Genomic DNA, 19196 nt, shown 5'->3' on the forward strand with positions numbered 1-19196 from the left:
TTACATGACCCTCCCCTGGACTAGAGTTAATAAAAAAAAATACTAAACCCTCCCCTTGACTGAAATTGAAAAAGCATGACCCTCCCCCATTTTCTTCCAGGTAACCATTCTGTACATTTCAATCCATCCCCTAGAAGAGTTAGTAGTGTGCGGATAGGTGGTTGAAAATAACCTTTTACCTACTTCTGTACCTGTTAATTAAATAAAAACTTAACCCATATTTCAAAGTAGAGTTTAGAAAATAACCAATATTATTTATTATATAATAACAATAACACTACATGGTGAGGCTGACAATGGTGAATGAGTGGATCGGCTATAGGAGTTTATGGGTGTGCTGGTCACCTTCAAGGTGGCATTTTACTGGTGGTTTACAACAGGTGTCTAGCAATGAGGTAATGATTGAAACATAATGAATGTGCCACTCGACTTCCTCTGAAATGTACTAACCTTCTTCAAAGTGGCTGCTTAGCTTAAATGACACCCTCGCCAAAATAAATGACTTGCCATGAATGGAATGTTATTTTGACAGATATAATCCATTCTATGATTTCTATTTCTAAGGGTAGAATGCAGAAATGGCAGGCATGGAGCGTTTTCTGGTCATGTCACTTGCTGATTGGCTAGTAGGCTCACTTGCTGTCTTTACCTGGGTCCGTGGGGGCAAGGTATTGTTTGTACATAGAGTAGATCACCCCTACAAATAGACAAACATTACAGTTATGTTAGTGTTCCATTTTATGGTAGTGGTACGTGTATAAGGGCACAACACAGTCTTGTGTGATACATGTTGCTCCTGTAAATTGATTAAGAGATATTAGCTGTTGGGCCTGTGTATCTGTTATACAGCACATATTGGATTAGGACTTACCTAATGTCATTGCGCCTACTATAAAGCCTTGAGCTCCAACACGCATGTGGATGAGGTGGACTGACATCTTTGTGTCTCCCCGCGACTTGAGCCTCCACAGACCAAAGGCGACCACTGCAGCGCATCCTGCCATGCCTGTAAAAAAACACATGGGAAATGCAGTGATGGTCTGGTTGTATGATATCGAACCATAGAACCAGGGTTGAAAAAGTGGATTACAATTTATTCCATGACTGACTGGGATTCAATCAAACATGCACTATGAAAAAGTTCCATTGCGGTGAAACCACCAACATAATTCATGCTCTTCACTTACCTATTGGGACAAACGGAGACTCCTTTGCTTTCCTCATAAATTTAGATTCATTCTCATCATATGTTGGCATATCTTGGTTGGAGGACATGGTGACTGCTGGGAGGAGAGGCTGACAAGGAATACTGGCTTGAATAACACACAGTCCAACTTCTATCCCTCACTAATTACAGTAGGTACTATAGTCTTGTCATACACACTACTGTTGGTAAAATATAATGTACAGTGTCTTCGGAAAGTATTCAGACCCCTCCACGTTTTGTTACGTTACAGCCTTATTCTAAAATTGACAAACATTTGGTTTTCCTTAATCTAGACACAATACCCCACAATGACAAAGCAAAAACAGGTTTTTACAAATAATACAACTGAAATATCACATTTACATAGGTATTCAGACCCTTCACTCAGTACTTTGTTGAAGCACCTTTGGCAGTGATTACAGCCTTGATTCTTCTTGGGTATGATGCTACAAGCTTGGTACACCTGTATTTGGAGAGTTTCTCCCATTCTTCTCTGCAGATCTTCTCCAGCTCTGTCAGGCTGGGTGGGGAGCATCGCTGCACATCTATTTTAAGGTCTATCCAGAGATGTTCGATCAGCTTGAAGTCCTGGCTCTGGCTAGGCCACTCAAGAACATTCAGCGGACTTGTCCCGAAGCCACTCCTGCATTGTCTTGGCTGTGTGCTTAGGGTTGTTGTCCTGTTGGAAGGTGAACCTTTGTGCCTGTCAGGTCCTGAGCGCTCTGGAGCAGGTTTTTAATCAAGAATCTCTCTGTACTTTGCTCCGGTCATCTTTCCCTCGATCCTGACAAGTCTCCCAGTCCCTGCCGCTGAAAAACATCCCCACAGCTTGATGCTGCCACCACCATGCGTCACCGTAGGGATGGTGACAGGCTTCCTCCAGACGTGACACTTGGCATTCAGGCCAAAGAGTTCAATCTTGGTTTCATCAGACCAGAGAATCTTGTTTCTCATGGTCTGAGAGTCTTTAGCTGCCTTTTGGCAAACTCCAAGCGGGCTGTCATTTGCCTTTTACTGAAGAGTGGCTTCCGTCTGGCCACTATGGTTGACTGCTGCAGAGATGGTTGTCCTTCTGGAAGGTTTATCAACAGAGGAACTCTAGAGAGAGCTCTGTCAGAGTGACCATCGGGCTTGACCAAGGCCCTTCTCCCCCGATTGCTCATCTCTAGGAAGAGTCTTGGTGGTTCCAAACTTCTTCTATTTAAGAATGATGAAGGCCACTGAGTTCTTGGGGACCTTCAATACTGCAGAAATGTTTTCGTACCCTTTCCCGTACCCTGTGCCTCAACACAATCCTGTCTCGGAGCTCTACGACAATTCGTTCAACCTCGTGGCTTGGTTTTTGCTCTGACCTGCACTGTCAACTGTGGGCCCTTATATAGACAGGTGTGTGCCATTCTAAATCATGTCCAATCAATTTAATTTACCACAGGTGGACTCCAAGTTGTAGAAATTTTTCAAAGATGATCAATGGAAACAGGATGCACCTGAGCTCAACTTCGAGTCTCATAGCAAAGGGACTGAATACATGTAAAAAGGGAGGTTATTTTTAATACATTTGCAAAATTTTCTAGCAACCTGTTTTCGCTTTGTTGTTATGTGTAGATTTTAGGATTTTTTTGTTATATAATTTTTTTGAATAAGGCTAACATAACAATGTGGAAAGTCAAGGGGTCTGAATACTTTCCGAAGGCACTGCAAAGATACTCATTTAATTATAATACATTTATATTCCAGATGCATTGCTTATAACAGATGCCCCTTTGCCACATAACGCTACTTAGCAACATGACACAAAGCAGGAACATGACAGTCCTAAAATCATCTATAAAGCTAGGATGGAGCAGCATTTACAGTGAGAGTACAAATTATTACACGGCCATTCGAGTGAGCTTTAAACTATTGGTTAATTACTTACATTCGATCTGTCGAAAGATCCCGATAAAGAAGCACTGTTTTGGCTGCGTTTGCTCTCTGTTTCAACCTCTGAAGTCATGCAAAGATAGCGATGTCCATTTCCCGTGACCTCGTTTCCGTATCACGCAATATTTCTACGGCGATAGAAAAGCTACGGTAACGTTAGTGTACCGTAATACACCCTAATAACGTGCATAAGGACAACATTATCGAATATTTGTATATTTTTTTCAACATACGATTTGATATGTAGGTAGGTTACAGTGATTTTTGGAAGCTATTAATTTGTTTATTTAAAATGAATAAGAGGTGCTGATTGATCAGTCAGCAAGTTATGCCTGGGTCAGCAAGATGTAGTAGCCGTATGCCTATCGCACTCAATTGTTTTTTATTATTTGTATTTAACTTTTATGTAACTAAGCATTTATGAACAAATTCTTATTTACAATGACGGGCAAAAGGCCTCCTGCTGGGACCGGTGCTGGGATAATATATATATATATATAGGACAAAACATATCACGATAAGAGAGAAACCACAACGCTATATAAAAGACAACAACATCACATGGCAGCAACACAACATGACCACAACATAGCAGCAGCACAACATGGTAGCAGCACAAAACATGGCACACACATTGAGCACAGACAACAGCACAAAAGGCAAGAAGGTAGAGAGAACAATACATCACGCGAAGCAGCCACAACTGTCGTGAGTGTCCATAATTTAGTCTTTGAATTAAGAAATTGAGATAAAACTGTAGTTTGACTGTTTTTTGTAGCTCGTTCCAGTCGCAAGCTACAGACCGTTAACAGAATGTGACTGGCAGAACGGGTGTTGGATGAGGGCTGAAGTAGTTATCTCGGATAGGAGGGAGTGAGGCCCTAATCTCTGGCGATGCTTACCGTCTGAATACACACGGGGGTGCCCGCGAGGTAAAACAAGTGTCTTGTCAACCAGAGAGGATATTTGCCTCGACAGTTATTTATAATACTTGCCACAGTTTTTTATTTAGATTTTATTGCTTATTTGCTGTTGTTGCAGTTACATTTATTGCACTCCCAAGTTATTCCATTCTGTCTGTTATGATGACATCCTTATAAATAATGAAAGTCTCTGCACATACATCATTTCTACATTAATTTTTAAAAAATGTATTCTTACTCAAACATCTATTCCATTTTACAGGTAGGCCAACTGGTGTTACTCTACAAAGGAGTTCTCTGTGAAATCCCTTATTTTCCCAAAGTGCGCAGTCTGCACTGCTGGACATTGAGATTGCTTTAGGATTTATGTAAAAATGGGAGGTTTTTCTCGCATTTTCTTTCCTTCTCTCCCCCACCTCTCTGATTCAGAGGGTTAAATGCAAAATACACATTTCAGTTGAATACATTTAGTTGTACAACTTCTGTCTCCCTCAATCTCTCGATTTGGGCATTTTTGTTTGCTTCTGTTGTTTTATCACCTCTTTTTACTACGCCTCTCTCCGGGCTGTCTCTCTCGTTCTGTAGTTCTCTTATTCCCACTTTCTCTCTATCCTCCTGTTCCACTCTGCCCAGGCATCACAGTTTGCATTCTAGGCCCCTTTTCCTGGAACCAGGGCTCTACAGCAGAGGCCACCTCAGGGCAGGATGGCAAGGAGGGGGAGCAGTCTTCCTGCAAATCACATGGTACAGGAGGTGTCTTTACTTCATGAGTTCAGCTTGTGGTCTATGATGTAGTTGAGATATAAATATATTTGTAACCAGGGGTATTAATCAAAAGGGACTATTACACCACTGTTTTAGTTAACGTCGCTATGCGTGTCTGCTTCCCCCACCCTTGTGAGTTCTGGTGTTCTCTACTTATCCTGTCTCCCTCTCTTCAGCCCCCTCGTTCCTGCCAGACACTGAGGATCACGTGACCTCTGTATAGGTTTTCCATAAATTCCTCACATTCAACCAATAGGTATCCAGTATCACACCCTTCTATTTCCCTGTTACTTCACTGTTCTGCTGCCTGCACATGTGTGCTCTCTCTTCCCCTATAGGCCAATGTATTGGTTTACTGTATATAGTGCCAGACCTCGCACAATGCAGCGCACACTGTATTGCTCAGGCATATCTGGGACAGGTTGTTGGAGTATGTTGTCAGAGAGTGAGAGATTACAGTTGAAATCAGAAGTTTACATGCACCTTAGCCAAATACATTTAAACTCAGTTCTTCGCATTTCCTGACATTTATTTAATCTTAGTAAAAATTCACTGTCTTAGGTCAGTTAAGATTACCACTTTATTTTAAGAATGTGAAATGTCAGAATGATTTATTTAAGCTTTTCTTTCTTTAATCATATTCCCATTTGGTCATAAGTTTACATACACTCAATTTGTGTTTAGTAGCATTGCCTTTAAATTGTTTAACTTGAGTAAAACATTTTGGGTAGCCTTCCACAAGCTTCCCACAATAAGTTGGGTGAATTTTGGCCCATTCCTCCTGACAGAGCTGATGTAACTAAGTCATGCTCGCAAACGCTTTTTCAGTTCTGCCCACAAATTGTCTATAGAATTGAGGTCAGGTCTTTGTGTTGGCCACTCCAATACCTTGAGATTGTTGTCCTTAAGCCATTTTGCCACAACTTTGGAATTATGCTTGGGTTCATTGTCCATTTAGAAGACCCATTTGCGACCAAGCTTTAACTTCCTGACTGATGTCTTGAGATGTTGCGTCAATATATCCACATAACTCTCCTCATGCCTCATGATGCCATATATTTTGTGAAGTGCACCAGTCCCTCCTGCAGCAAAGCACCCCACAACATGATGCTGCCAATCGGTTCACGGTTGGGATGGTGTTCTTCGGCTTGCAGCGTCCCCCTTTTTCCTCCAAACATAACGATGGTCATTATGGCCATACAGTTCTATTTTTGTTTCATCAGACCAGAGGACATTTCTCCTAAAAGTATGATCTTTGTCCCCATGTGCAGTTGCAAACCGTAGTCTGGCTTCTTTATGGCAGTCTTGGAGCAGTGGTGTCTTCCTTGCTGAGCGGCCTTTCAGGTTATGTCGATATAGGACTCGTTTTACTGTGGATATAGATACTTTTGGACCTGTTTCCTCCAGCATCTTCACAAGGTCCTTAGCTGTTGTTCTGGGATTGATTTAGCGCTTTTTGCACCAAAGTCCGTTCATCTCTAGGAGACAGAATGCGTCTCCATCCTGAGCGGTATGACTGCTGTGTGGTCCCATGGTGTTTATACTTGCGTACTATTGTTTGTACAGATGAACATGGTACCTTCAGGCGTTTGGAAATTGCTCCTAAGGATGAACCAGACTTGTGGAGGTCTAAAATTTTTTCCTGAGGTCTTGGCTGATTTCTTTTGATTTTCCCATGATGTCAAGCAAAGAGGCACTGAGTTTGAAGGTAGGCCTTGAAATGCATCCACAGGTACACCTCCAATTGACTCAAATTAGGTCAATTAGCCTATCAGAAGCTTCTAAAGCCATGATATAATTTTCTGGAATTTTCAGAGCTGTTTAAAGGCACAGTAAATTTAGTGTATGTAAACTTCTGACCCACTGGAATTGTGATACAGAAAAATTACTTGTCATGCTAAAACTAGTTTGTTATCAAGAAATTTGTGGAATGGTTGAAGATTGAGTTTTAATGACTCCAACCTAAGTGTATGTAAACTTCCAAATTCAATTTTACATGTGAAGGTTTACTCAATGACATTAGTCCTCAGAGGCCATGATAAAACATTAGAATCAACATATAGAAAACAGATATCATTGTGATGTCATAAGGTGAACGCACCAATTTGTAAGTCGCTCTGGATAAGAGCGTCTGCTAAATGACTTAAATGTAAATGTAATAAGCCTATTCATCATTGGCTGCAATGCATTTTTTTTTAAATGTATATCACAATGAAATTAATATAAATCATTTATCCAATCTGCAGCCTAGTCACACTGCTGTTTTTAATGAGCTTTGCTCTTATCAAAACACATCCTGTGTTCTTTGCTTGGTGTTTGTTAGAACTTATGCATGTTCACCTGTTATATTCTGTTTTCAGTAAATTCATTTATTTTCCAGCTGTGTTGAAAACTTTCGATTTGTATATGTCATCATGTCTTAAAAACGAACCCTTATACAAACATACCATCAATGTAGATTAATTACATTTCTGCCTGGTATTGCATTGTTATGCAGACGGTGTTGCAGATATTCTATATCTCCAAACAACAATCAAACTCTCTCTCTGCATAATGGAGAGAAAAATCTTAGAATTGACTTTGATGTGTTATTACATGCATGATTAAGAGGATATGTAGGTTAATCAGACAAGTATGTACCTAATAATGTTTATAAGCAGTTTACAATCATACTCTGTATGACAATATAGAACAGGGGTCCCAATTTCATTCAGCCATGGGCCAATTTTCTATTGAGCAGATGGTCGGTTGTCCAGAACATGTAAATTAACCACAAAAAACCTCACAGACAAAAACAGAATTTCAAAACTTGATTACATTGGGATACGATCACATAAGCCTCTCTATTTATACATGGGAATACTTGGAACATATTTCCTAAATTAAAATTACCTTGAGCTGATTTCCTGTTAATTTCATGGTCTTTTATGTCCCCAAAAAACGATTGAAAGCGTTTTTGGGGGAAACCCTGACATAGAATATCAATCAAAAACCAAATAACTAGGTGATGAAAACGGTCCTATAAATGCCGTTCTAAACGGGTTGAGCTAGGCTAATTTTAGCCTATGATGAAATTATAAAATGTGGATTGTAAATCAAACGATTAGTGCTGCCACAAGGTCAAAACATAACAGTATGCAGACTTTATATTCTTCAGTTCAAATATTTCACATGGCAGTAATTTATTTGGTCCTCAATTGCCGCAGATAGATGATCATTTTTGGCAATAGGCCTTTGCATAGGCTTCAACCACATAGGTCTACTACTTAATGTATATATAAATAGCATTTAGAATAGTATTCAGCATTGAAATATGCAATTTATTAAATGTATATTAAATGTCAAACTCGTCTAAATAAGCATAGTCTACGGATATTAAACAAATTGTCCGTGAGCCATATGCTATATCGATAATGGGCGCATGAGGCGTTGCTGACTGATGCCTGTCAGATTGTACAACGTCTGGATAGGTAGGCCTGTATCAAGCTAACCAAATGATATGTTATAGTAATCTGTCAATCGATGACACAGCACGCAACCATTGGTTGATGCATGCAACATCTGAGCAGGGAACGCAACCAAACATGGTCACTTCAAAAGTCCCCCTCCCCCCCCCCCCCCCGTTCCTAACCTTAACCTAATTATCCTAACCTACTGCGTAACATTCTACGAAAAGTCCAACCTGATGTTAATTTGACAAAAGATGGATCCCTTCTAGCCTGGACCATAAAACCTGGCCATATACCCTGCGACAACTAGTGAACACAGGAATGCGCTCAGAACGAACTCTGAAGCGAGTTGAGAAGAATGCCTGTGGTACTCCCACTTCTACGTGATCCAATCCGCGACGATGAGCGGTTTCAAGGCGCCCCCAAAATCCTCAGAAGAGCAAAAACAAAGCGTCATCCAATATACTAAAACAATAATTTATTAATCAGACATATACACATTGTTCATTTGGACCAAGATAAGGAATTATTTGACCAACATATTTTCAGTTTTCGTATAGTGGATTATGATCACTCAAGGTTGTTTATCAGTATTAAGGGGAACTTGAAACCGCACCCTGCCCCATTTCCTCGGTTGTTTTGCTTTTTTCGCCTGGATTCTCCATGTTGGAGTATTAGCGAGGTCTTTCCTAGTGTTAGCTAGCTATCAGAGGGGACCGCAGCGTTACACTTATACACTTCATGTTGAACGCATGAAGCACACTGCCTAGCTTGAACTAGGAAAGATAGCGGAAGCTATAATTGATACGAGAAAAACCAAGAAGCTGTTTTTATTGGAATATTTTCGGATACCAAACGCAACGGGTTGGTAAACGTGATTGCTAACCAGCTAGCTGAATGTTGAAAGTACCTGCAAATTGGGGTAACGGATTGGACTTTGAGGGGCTGTGCATTTGTTAGATGGAAAGTTCTATTATCACTCAAGTGCAGAAAGAAGATAGTCAACTGCCGTTCAAAACAGGTAAGTCCTCGTGTTTATCCGCTCAGTGAGATCACTTTCGCAATGTATAAAATTGTTTGTTGAAGCGGAAGAAGCCAGCCAACTGTCGCGCGAGCTAACTGGTAGGCGCTGCTAGCATGCTAATAACTACACGCCAATCATTGGCTTGCGCCCGTCTAATTAATGAATTTCAGGTTTGAGTGAGTTTTGTCATGTGAACAAGTTATTGGTAAATGTGTTTGACATTACATGTACGACAAAGATATTCCAAATGCTAGTTGTACTGAATCAGATTTGCGACTGTGTGGGTGTCCATTTTACATTCAGCATGCGAGTCAAATAGTAGAACGTAACTCGTTAGTTCGTTACGGGTAGCTAAACGACCATCTCGCAGACGATAGCGTCAGTCAGGTATAGGGAACCTCTGGATAAAGTTATTTTAACAGCAAAATAACTAGCGAACTACGTTGTTGGAAAAACAATCGACTGTAGCCTATATTGTGAGCCACGTAGTAAAGAACTATATACATTTATTTTTTAGTACTTTCAATTACGTTTGACATTGTTTCACGGCTTTTCAATTGAGACAAGTGGTGAAAGTTTAGAAGTTACTATTTGTCTGGAGTATGCCTGGTCAGCCTATTTTTCCAGACAGTAACAGAACTCTTTTGTTTGCAATTTGTCATATCGGCTTGTATACATTCATTTGTTGTCGGATGTAGCTACTTTAAACCTATGGTCTGTAATCCAATTATATCTGTCAAAGTAGATGCTTTTTTAATAAAACAGAAAAACATTGGTAAAATTGTCTACTTAATTATACTTAAATACCTAAGCATTACAGAAAGTCAACATAAGATATGGTTAATGCCACAGGCGACAAAGATGGTTACAATGTATGTATGTTGAGCATGTTTGTGCACGTTTCAGATGTCACCCCTAACCAGTACCCTACCCACATGTAAAAATGTGACCAACAGGCTTGATTCGGTCTTATGTAGCAACATTTGAAATAGTTTTTTAAATATTGAGTAGAGTAGACATGGAGCTAGAAAACGGTATATCATACACTACAGTTGAGGAACAATGGATAATGAATTCTGCTTTGAAAGTTGATGAATTTGTAACCTCACTTTTGAGAAAATGGCCTTTGAATGTTTTGATACACCTACCTACTGGAGAACTCTTCTTGGTCCCATTCAGCATTGTTCACACCCTCTAAAGCCTAATCCCACCCATCTCTTCAAGGATTCACGTGAGGCCATGTACTGAACAACCAAAGATTTCAAGACTAAAGGCTGGTTTATGCTATGGGTGTGTTTGTAAATTTAATCTGGAGTGCCAGAGTGCGCTCTGGTCATAAGTAAACTCAGCGTTGTCAGATTGTCTGTTTGTAAATTCAGAGCGTTTCGCTCTAGGAGCGTTCAGGGCGCATACTGGACGCTCTGGTCGAGGAGTAGGATTGATCTGAGCATTCTCACTTAACAGCTGTCAAGCACCCAAGCTAACATTGGCTAGCTTGCTAGCTACTTCCAGACACAAATGAGAGAACAGTTCACTAACCATTTTACTTGCCCTAGCAGAGCTAGTTGGGCTGTTTTTAAAATCTTATCCAGTGTGTTGGTTACTGCAACTGTGCTGCTGGCAACAATTTTAATTACGCTTTTTTGCCAACGTTTCCTGACACCGGCCATATTCTGTGTGTTTGAAAAGTTATTCTGCGCTCTGGCACACCCAGACGAGAGTGCTCTGAAATCAGAGTGGATAGCCAGAGCGAATTTACCAGCTCCGCCTATCGACAGTTGTTGCAGTGACATAATGAAATTCTATTGATATGGTTACTTGCATAGTAGTTAAGTCTTTTGTTTAGACATCTAGCTAGCTAAACAATTAACCATAATCACAATTTATAACATTACTACCCTCCAGGTAGCTAACCAACCAGGTTCAATGTTAGCTAGCTAACTTTAGGCTATAACAACACTGGAAGTGACTCTGCGATATGAGTAATATAACATACACGTAACAATAGCTTGTGAGCCAACCAGCTAACATTAGCTAGCTACTAACAGTGCACTTTAACTTGAAATTAAAACAACTTTCTGACAAAATTAGAAATGTGTCATGTGAAAATGTAGCTAGCTAGACTGTCTTACCCAAATACATGGGTTGACGCTTCTCCCTCTGTCACGGATGACATGGTTGCCCTTAGTTTGAAGATGTAATACAGAGACTGGTGTTTTATACAACAGCCTTCGGTGTGTTCTCTTTTCTACTGTGTCTGCATATTTACTATAATTTTTTCCATCTCCTTAGCTATCATATTCTAGTGCCACTGATTTCAAAACCCAGTCCTCCAGAAAGTGGAGAGCAACACTTATGTAGTTCTAGTATGTGATATCTTTCATAAAAGCCACGTTTGAAATGATTACCTACACATACTGACCAGCTCATTTTATAGACAAGAAGCGTGCTACATGACAGACCAATCCAAACTCATCTCGGCATGTTCAGCCCACTCATTATCTCAGTCAATCATGGCTAGCGGGAAGGATGCAGACTTTTCCTTTGGCTAAACCAACTAGGTTCGTAATTTAACAATTGTATTCATATTTACAGATGGGATGCAAGTTTAGTATTAAGGCACACAAACCTTCACATGTTGCAGAAGCCATTTCTGCCAAAAAATGCATTTTGATTTAAAAAATGTTTGCGTTCAAATGGCTCTCCTGTAAAGTAGTGACACGTGACATACGCTAAGTTTCCTGAAACGAGTCGCTTATGGTAATAGGATGTTGCAGCTCATATGAAGGCACTATGTGTTGTTTATGCTCATTCTCTGATCAGGATTAACCCCGGCCAAACTAGAACCCGGATGGGACTATGGGACTCCCAATCACTGCTGGGTTGTGATACAGCCTGGAATGAAACAAGGGTCTGTAGTGACGCCTCTAGCTCTGAGATGCAGTGCTTAAGACCGCTGCGCCACTCGGGAGCCCAGATGGGAGACTCCATATTTGTTTTTCAGATTGACTTGAGCTGCGGTGGGTAGGTGTTATTTATTGCACGTCAACTGTCCTTTGTTGTCCTGCACAGGTAGGCCTACATCATGTCTGACAGGCAAACAGGAAGCAGTTTATTGTTTTTCAGCAATGTAGGCTAGAGGTAGGCCGATTATGATTTTTCAACTAGATGCTGATTTATTGGAGGACCAAAAAAGCTGATACCGATTAATCGGCCAATTTTTTATTTTTTATTTGTAATAATGACAATTACATCACTCGACAGATGTGGCAGGACTTGTAAACTATTACAGATTACAAAGGGAAACCCAGCAGTGAGCTGCCCAGCGACCTTCCAGATGAGCTAAAGGCCTTCCGTGGGGGGAAATAAGAAAGAAATCTATCGAAATATCTGCATATTCGTCTGTTTCAGCACCAATTGGTTGATCAAAAAAATATTCTGATTTTATAGATTATTTCGTTTTTGGAAGTATTTATGAGTCATGAACAGGTTGGAGAGCCTTTATGCACAAAATAAAGTGGTTTCGTTCAGAAAATTGCCACATTCAGTTCTTCAACCCATGGTAATGTATGATTAGTGTAAATATAATTATAATAGGCTATAACCTCATCTATTGCTTGCATTAATCATGGAATTGTGTGATGACACGGCCAATTATCGTGTTATGCGTCGCTTTCAAACGGTTACGTCTTGGTCTGTGCTCCGCTCCGTATCCGTTTAATTAGCATACATGTCTTATATTATCAACTGTTACTACTGACCCTAAGCACCAACCTCACGGCCGTGACGGCGTTTACAGAGGAAGCAAATGAAGGTAAATTGAATGTTAATGTAGGTTATACCACCTGAAGGGAACTAACAGTAAATTTGCATTTGAATGAGTTTATTAGGCCCACTGGCGGTCGACAATGATAGTGGCTAATATTTAACATGATTGAAATAGGAAACCGAAAAGTCGGGGAAGCCTATAATTAAGACATTCGAGAGTGCCCATCCCTGCAAGTACACATTTAAATTCTGCATAATGAGACAGCATTTCATAAACTTGGGGAAAGGTGATATACTACAGTTTGCTGCCATTATGACTGGTTTCACATTTGTCTCCAGCAATTATACAATAAAATAGATCTAAAACAAGTGTGATTTCTATTTACAATTCTGTTAATCAAACAGATCTTCTCTAGACCTTATTCATGGTTTCCTCATGTAAAAGGGGTGTAATTATTAGGTAACTAAGTCAAGGTCAGAATATGGAATATCTGTAGACACACCTCCGCAACACTTTAATTTGTTCAAACTCCACCCCAAATAAATAGCGGATGAATAGCATGCTATTGTCATGGTCAAGTTCAAGGTCAGAATATGCATAGAGAGTAAAAAGTGCATAAAAAGGGAATTGCATTCCATTTACTCACGTTTATCTCTGGTCGGAATTCCCCACATACTACCCCAACAGAACCACAGATGACATGTTCTCTATTGCACTCCACACTGCCCTCACCCACCTGGACAAAAGGAATACCTATGTAAGAATGCTGTTCATTGACTACAGCTCAACAATCAAAACCATAGTCCGCTCAGGACCCTGGGACTGAACGCCTCCCTTAACTGGATCCTGTACATTCTGACTGGCCACCCCCAGGCGGTGAGAGAATAACACCTCTGCCACGCTCCTCATCAATACGGGCCCTTTAGGGTGTGTACGTAGTCCCCTCTTGTACTCCCTGTTCAACCATGAATGTGTGGCCTCACACGACTCCACCACCATCAAGCTTGCTGACGACACAACGGTGGTAGGACTGATCGACATTGAGGTCGTCAGAGACCTAGCAGTGTGGTACCTGGACAACAACCTCTCCCTCACGGTCAGTATTGAAAATAAGATGATCGTGGACTACATCTAACAGGGGCGAGTACATCCAATCCACATCTTTTGGGCTGTAATGAAGCGGGTCGGGAGCTTCAAGTTCCCCAGTGTCCACATCACTTACAGATTAAAGGTCCTGAGCAAGTTGGATGACATTTGGAATGAAACCAGTTCAAAGTAGGATGACTCAAGTATGGAAAATGACTGTAGCTGATACATTGATAAAGTTTGATCATAAAGTTACTGGTCCCCTCCCGTGTCAAACACTTGGATTCAGGAGGCAGGCACTACCAAGGATTTACTTCATGCTTTATGTAACATCGCATAAAGCTGAGGATTATATACACCAATAGTAGCGTCTTGAATATGTACCGCCTTAACCGTCATTACATGTGCGCCTATGCTAGCTAGCTCAAGCAGAATGTGTAGACAATCACAGACTACAAAAAAACAACAGCTATGTCACGGACAAGCTAAATACTTTTTTTTTTTTTTGCCCGCTTTGAAGATCACACAGTGCCACTGACCCGGCCAGCTACCAAGGACTGTGGGCTTTCCTCCTCCGTGGCCGACGTGAGTGAGACATTTAAACGTGTTAACCCTCGCAAGGCTGTCGGCACAGACGGCATCCCAAGCCACGTCCTCAGAGCATGCGCAGACCAGCTGGCTGGTGTGTTTATGGACATATTCAATCTCTCCCTATCCCAGTCTGCTGTCCCCACATTCTTCAAGATGGCCACCAGTGTTCCTGTACCCAATAATGCAAAGGTAACTGAACTAAATGACTATTGCCCCATTGCATTGTCATCATGAACGTCTTTGAGACTAGTCAAGGATCATATCACCTCAACCCTACCTGATAACCTAGACCCACTCCAATTTGCTTGCTGCCCCAATAGGTCCACTGACGATGCAATCACCATCACACTGTACACTGCGCTATCCCATCTGGACAAGAGGAATACCTATGTAAGAATGCTGTTCATTGACTATAGCTTAGCATTCAACACCATAGTACCCTCCAAGCTCATCATTAAGCTCGAGGCACTGGGTCTGAACCCTGCCCTGTGCAATTGGGTCCTGGACTTCCTTACGGGCAGCCCCCCAGGTGGTGAAGGTAGGACCCCACAAGGGTATGTGCTCAGCCCTCTCCTGTACTCTCTGTTCACCCATGACTGCGTGGTTATGCACGCCTCCAACTCAATCATAAAGTTTGCAGATGACACAACAGTATTAGGCTTGATTACCAACAATGACGAGACAGCCTACAGGGAAGAGGTGAGTGCTCTGGGAGTGTGGTGTCAGGTAAATAACCTTTCACGCAACGTCAGCAAAACAAAGGAGATGAGCACCCCCCTATCCACATCGACGGGACAGCAGTGGAGAAGGTGGAAAGTTAAGTTCCCCGGCATACACATCACGGACAAACTGAAATGATACACCCACTCAGTGTGGTGAAGAAGGCCTCTTCAAGCTCAGGGGGCTGAAGAGATGTGGGTTGTCCCCGAAAGCCCTCACACACTTTTACAAATGCACAATTGAGAGCATCCTGTCGGGCTGTATCACAGCCTCGTACGGCAACTGCACCGCCCTCAACTGCAAGGCTCACCAGAGGGTGGTGCGGTCTGCACAACGCATCAACAAGGGCATACTACCTGCCCTCCAGGACACCAACAGCACCCGACGTCACAGGAAGGACAAAAATATCAAGTACAACCACCTGAGCTACGGCCTGTTCACCCCTCTATCATCCGGAAGGCGAGGTTATTACAGGTGCATCAAAGCAGGGACCGAGAGAGTGAAAAGCCGCTTCTATCTCAAGGCCATCAGACTGTTAAACAACCATCACAACAATTCCTTTTCAAAAACGTTACAAGCTACATAGACGGCTCCTGAACCTCCTCTTCAACGAGGTCATCCTTGATCCAGCGCCATGTGTGGGGAAGCTGTGTGAGCTGTCCATCCCAGGACCCCTGTCTGCTCAGTGTGAGAGGCCTGATAAGGAAGCCATAGCTGCATTTTCCTTCCGCTACAGTCTTGGGTGACTGAAGTCAAGTGGATGATGGAAGCAGGGTACATGAGTCCTCGTCTCCCACTCCCCTCCCCATCAATCTCTGTAGTTGGTTGTAATTCACTTTTACATGAAATATCACATTTTGTTACTTAGTATTTTTTTTCATTGGATGGGAGATGAGTGCTACAAATTGTACAAATCAATGTGTGCTGCACACTGTAGGGCAGCCAGTGAGTTGCTGGTGAGTTGTAAATGATCAAATAAATGTCTGATCAATGTGTACAATTCTGAACATATTGTCATTTATAATGCTAATGCAGATGCACTGATAATTTGTCTAGTACAGTTATTGTATGCTGTTTTCATGTACATTCCCTTATGTCTAAGCTTCAAAGGTGAATTCTTGTGAAATGTATCAGTGAACTATTCTGTAATTGGTTACAAAGCAATAGAAATGCAATTGTGTAATTCCTTTTTGTCTGATATCCAACAGTCCACGATCAACTCTGTTGACCATGAGAGCATTTTGCTGAGAGAATGGTTTGAGACATACTATTTAGGCTTGGAATGACATGTGCCCCATTGTTTACCTTGTTACATGGCAATGACCTCAAGGGCAAGCTCATGAATATAAGCTCCCCACCCACTCATCTTGTTCTTTCAGGCATCCTGATAGTTGGAGATGAGAGGTCACATTTCTATTCTATTTTCAATTCTGAGCATTTTAATAGCGTAAAAATGTACTGGGTGATGTTTTGGTGCTTAACCTCTCGGGGATATGTAGGACGGTAGCGTCCCACCTCGCCAACAGCCAGTGAAAGTGCAGGGCGCCAAATTCAGAACAACAATCTCAATTAAAATTCCTCAAGCATACAAGTATTTTATACCATTTTAAAGATCAAATTCACGTTAATCCAGCCACTGTGTCTGATTTAAAAAAAAAAAAAATGCTTTACAGCGAATGCACCACAAACAATTATGTTAGGTCACCACCAACTCACAGGAAAATCACAGCCATTTTTCCAGCCAAAGAGTGTCACAAAAGCACAAATATAGGTAGAATTAATCACTAACTTTTTATGATCTTCATCAGATGACACTCAGGACTTCATGTTACACAATACATGTATGTCTTGTTCGATAACGTGCATATATCAAAAAATCTCATTTTACATTGGCACGTTACGTTCAGTAGTTCTAAAACATGCGGTGATTGTGCAGAGAGCCACATCTATTTACAGAAATACTCATAAATGTTGATGAAAATACAACTGTTATACATGTAATTAGAGCAATACTTCTCCTTAATGCAACCGCTGTGTCAGATTTAAAAAATACTTTAAGCAAAAAGCATAATCTGAGTACAGCTTTCAGACAAAGCAGCCAAAGAGATCTGCCATATTGGGTGATCGACATTAGTCAGAAATAGCATTATAAATATTCACTTACCTTTGATCTTCATCAGAATGCACTCCCAGGAATTGCAGTTCCACAATAAATGTTTGTTTTGTTCGATAATGCCCAATTATGTCCAAATAGCTTCTTTTGTTAGGGCGTTTGGTAAACAAATCCAAAAGCGCGTTCAGGTCCAGCCAAACTCCGGACAGAAAGTTCCTTTAAAGCCCGTAGAAACTTGTCAAACTAAGTATAGAATCAATCTTTAGGATGTTTTTATCATAAATGTTCAATAATGTTCCAACTGGAGAATTCCTATTCAGAGTCTGCTTCAGAGTCTGTGGCGATCTGCCAGACACCTGGCTCATTCCTCTCTCATTCGGTCCCACTTCACAGTAGAATCCTGAAACAGAAGATTGTTGACATCTAGTGGAAGCCTTAGGAAGTGCAACATAACCAATATCCCACTGTATCTACAATAGGGGCTGAGTTTAAAAAAAAACTACAAGCCTTAGATTTCCCACTTCCTGGTTGGATTTTTCTCAGGTTTTCACCTGCCATATGAGTTGTGTTATACTCACAGACACCATTGAAACAGTTTTAGAAACGTCAGTGTTTTCTTTCCAATACTACTAATAACATGCATATATTAGCATCTGGGACAGAGTAGCAGGCAGTTTACTCTGGGCACCTTATTCATCCAAGCTACTCAATACTACCCCCTGTCACCAGGACGTTAAGGCTATTATTACTTGGGAAATAGTATGACTGTGTGTGACCTTTAACATGGTCCACACACACCCAAAATGTTATGAAGAGGGCATCCCTCCCTCTCGGGGAGGCTGAAAATATTCAGCATGGGCCCTCAGATCCTCACAGTTCTACAGCTGCACCATTGAGAGCATCTTGACTGGCTGCATCACTGCTTGGTACGGGAACCCAACCTCAAGGGGTTACAAAGGGTGGTGAGTACGGCCCAGTACATCAATGGGGCCCGAGATCCCTGCCATCCAGGACCTCTATACCAGGCAGTGTCAGAGGAAGACCCAAAAAATTGTCAAGACTCCAGCCACACAAGCCATAGACTGTTCTCTCCGCTACCACACGGCAAGTGGTACCAGTGCACCAAGTTCGGGACCAACAGGACCCTGAACAGCTACCTACAAGCCACAAGACTGCTAAATAGCCAATGAAATGACTTCCCGGGCTACCTGCATTGACCATTTTTTGCACTCACTCTGTGCGCATACACTGGGGCCACACTCACCACATGCTGCTGCTACTGTCTGTCTATTCTTTTGCCTAACCACTTTTACTCTAACGATATGTACATTTGCTTCATACCCCTGCACATCGACTTAGTACTGGTTCTCCCTGTCTATGGCCATGTTATTTTTAATTGCTATTTACTGTGCAGTTATTCCTCGTGTCACTATTAAAAAATATATATCTTTAACCAATGCGTTGTTGGAAAAGAATCCATAAGTAAGCCTTTCAATGTTAGTGTTGTATAGGAAGCATGTGACAAATGAGATGTTCTTGATTTGAGGATGATTTTTGGTTGTGAAAGTTGAATCCAGTCCCAGTTTAGAACAGGGAGTGTACTTTGTTGCAGCTTCATACCTGTAG

At 41.4% G+C, this 19196-nt stretch overlaps 2 protein-coding genes across 4 annotated transcripts in view; one reads left to right on the forward strand and one right to left on the reverse strand.

Annotated features, from left to right (window-relative positions):
* Positions 1 to 228: 228 nt before the first annotated feature.
* LOC115143064 (HIG1 domain family member 1A, mitochondrial-like) lies at positions 229 to 3261 on the reverse strand. 3 transcript variants are annotated; one of them, XM_029683076.2, is made up of 4 exons: positions 3126 to 3261; positions 1188 to 1296; positions 872 to 1006; positions 229 to 697 (listed from the first exon to the last, which is right to left on the reverse strand). In XM_029683076.2, exons 1-4 carry the CDS (start codon positions 3201 to 3203, stop codon positions 633 to 635), a joined length of 387 nt encoding a protein of 128 aa, XP_029538936.1. In that variant the 5' UTR covers positions 3204 to 3261; the 3' UTR covers positions 229 to 632. The 3 variants fall into 3 exon arrangements, with proteins under 3 accessions (XP_029538936.1, XP_029538939.1, XP_029538938.1); XM_029683079.2 differs by having other exon boundaries at positions 1188 to 1280; positions 3126 to 3214; XM_029683078.2 differs by having other exon boundaries at positions 1188 to 1283; positions 3126 to 3213.
* A 5426-nt stretch (positions 3262 to 8687) lies between these two features.
* LOC115143065 (carboxy-terminal domain RNA polymerase II polypeptide A small phosphatase 2-like) overlaps positions 8688 to 19196 on the forward strand; it is a 34031-nt gene continuing 23522 nt past the window's right edge. Inside the window, exon 1 of the mRNA XM_029683080.2 lies at positions 8688 to 9288. Coding sequence (XP_029538940.1) covers positions 9228 to 9288 — 61 coding nt within the window. The 5' untranslated portion in view covers positions 8688 to 9227. The remainder of the gene's footprint in view (positions 9289 to 19196) is intronic.

This window comes from Oncorhynchus nerka, linkage group LG15 (genome assembly GCF_034236695.1).
Source record: "Oncorhynchus nerka isolate Pitt River linkage group LG15, Oner_Uvic_2.0, whole genome shotgun sequence".
In the NCBI taxonomy this organism is placed as follows: Eukaryota; Metazoa; Chordata; class Actinopteri; order Salmoniformes; family Salmonidae; genus Oncorhynchus; species Oncorhynchus nerka.

What these genes read in the sequence shown, in the direction of transcription:
- LOC115143064 (XM_029683076.2), bottom strand. Translation starts at nt 3,203, where the DNA reads ATGACTTCAGAGGTTGAAACAGAGAGCAAACGCAGCCAAAACAGTGCT. An exon ending in GATCTTTCGACAGATCGAAT is followed by an intron (nt 1,297 to 3,125) that starts GTAAGTAATTAA and finishes ATTCCTTGTCAG; the next exon opens with CCTCTCCTCCCAGCAGTCAC. An exon ending in AGTAGGCGCAATGACATTAG is followed by an intron (nt 698 to 871) that starts GTAAGTCCTAAT and finishes GTCTATTTGTAG; the next exon opens with GGGTGATCTACTCTATGTAC.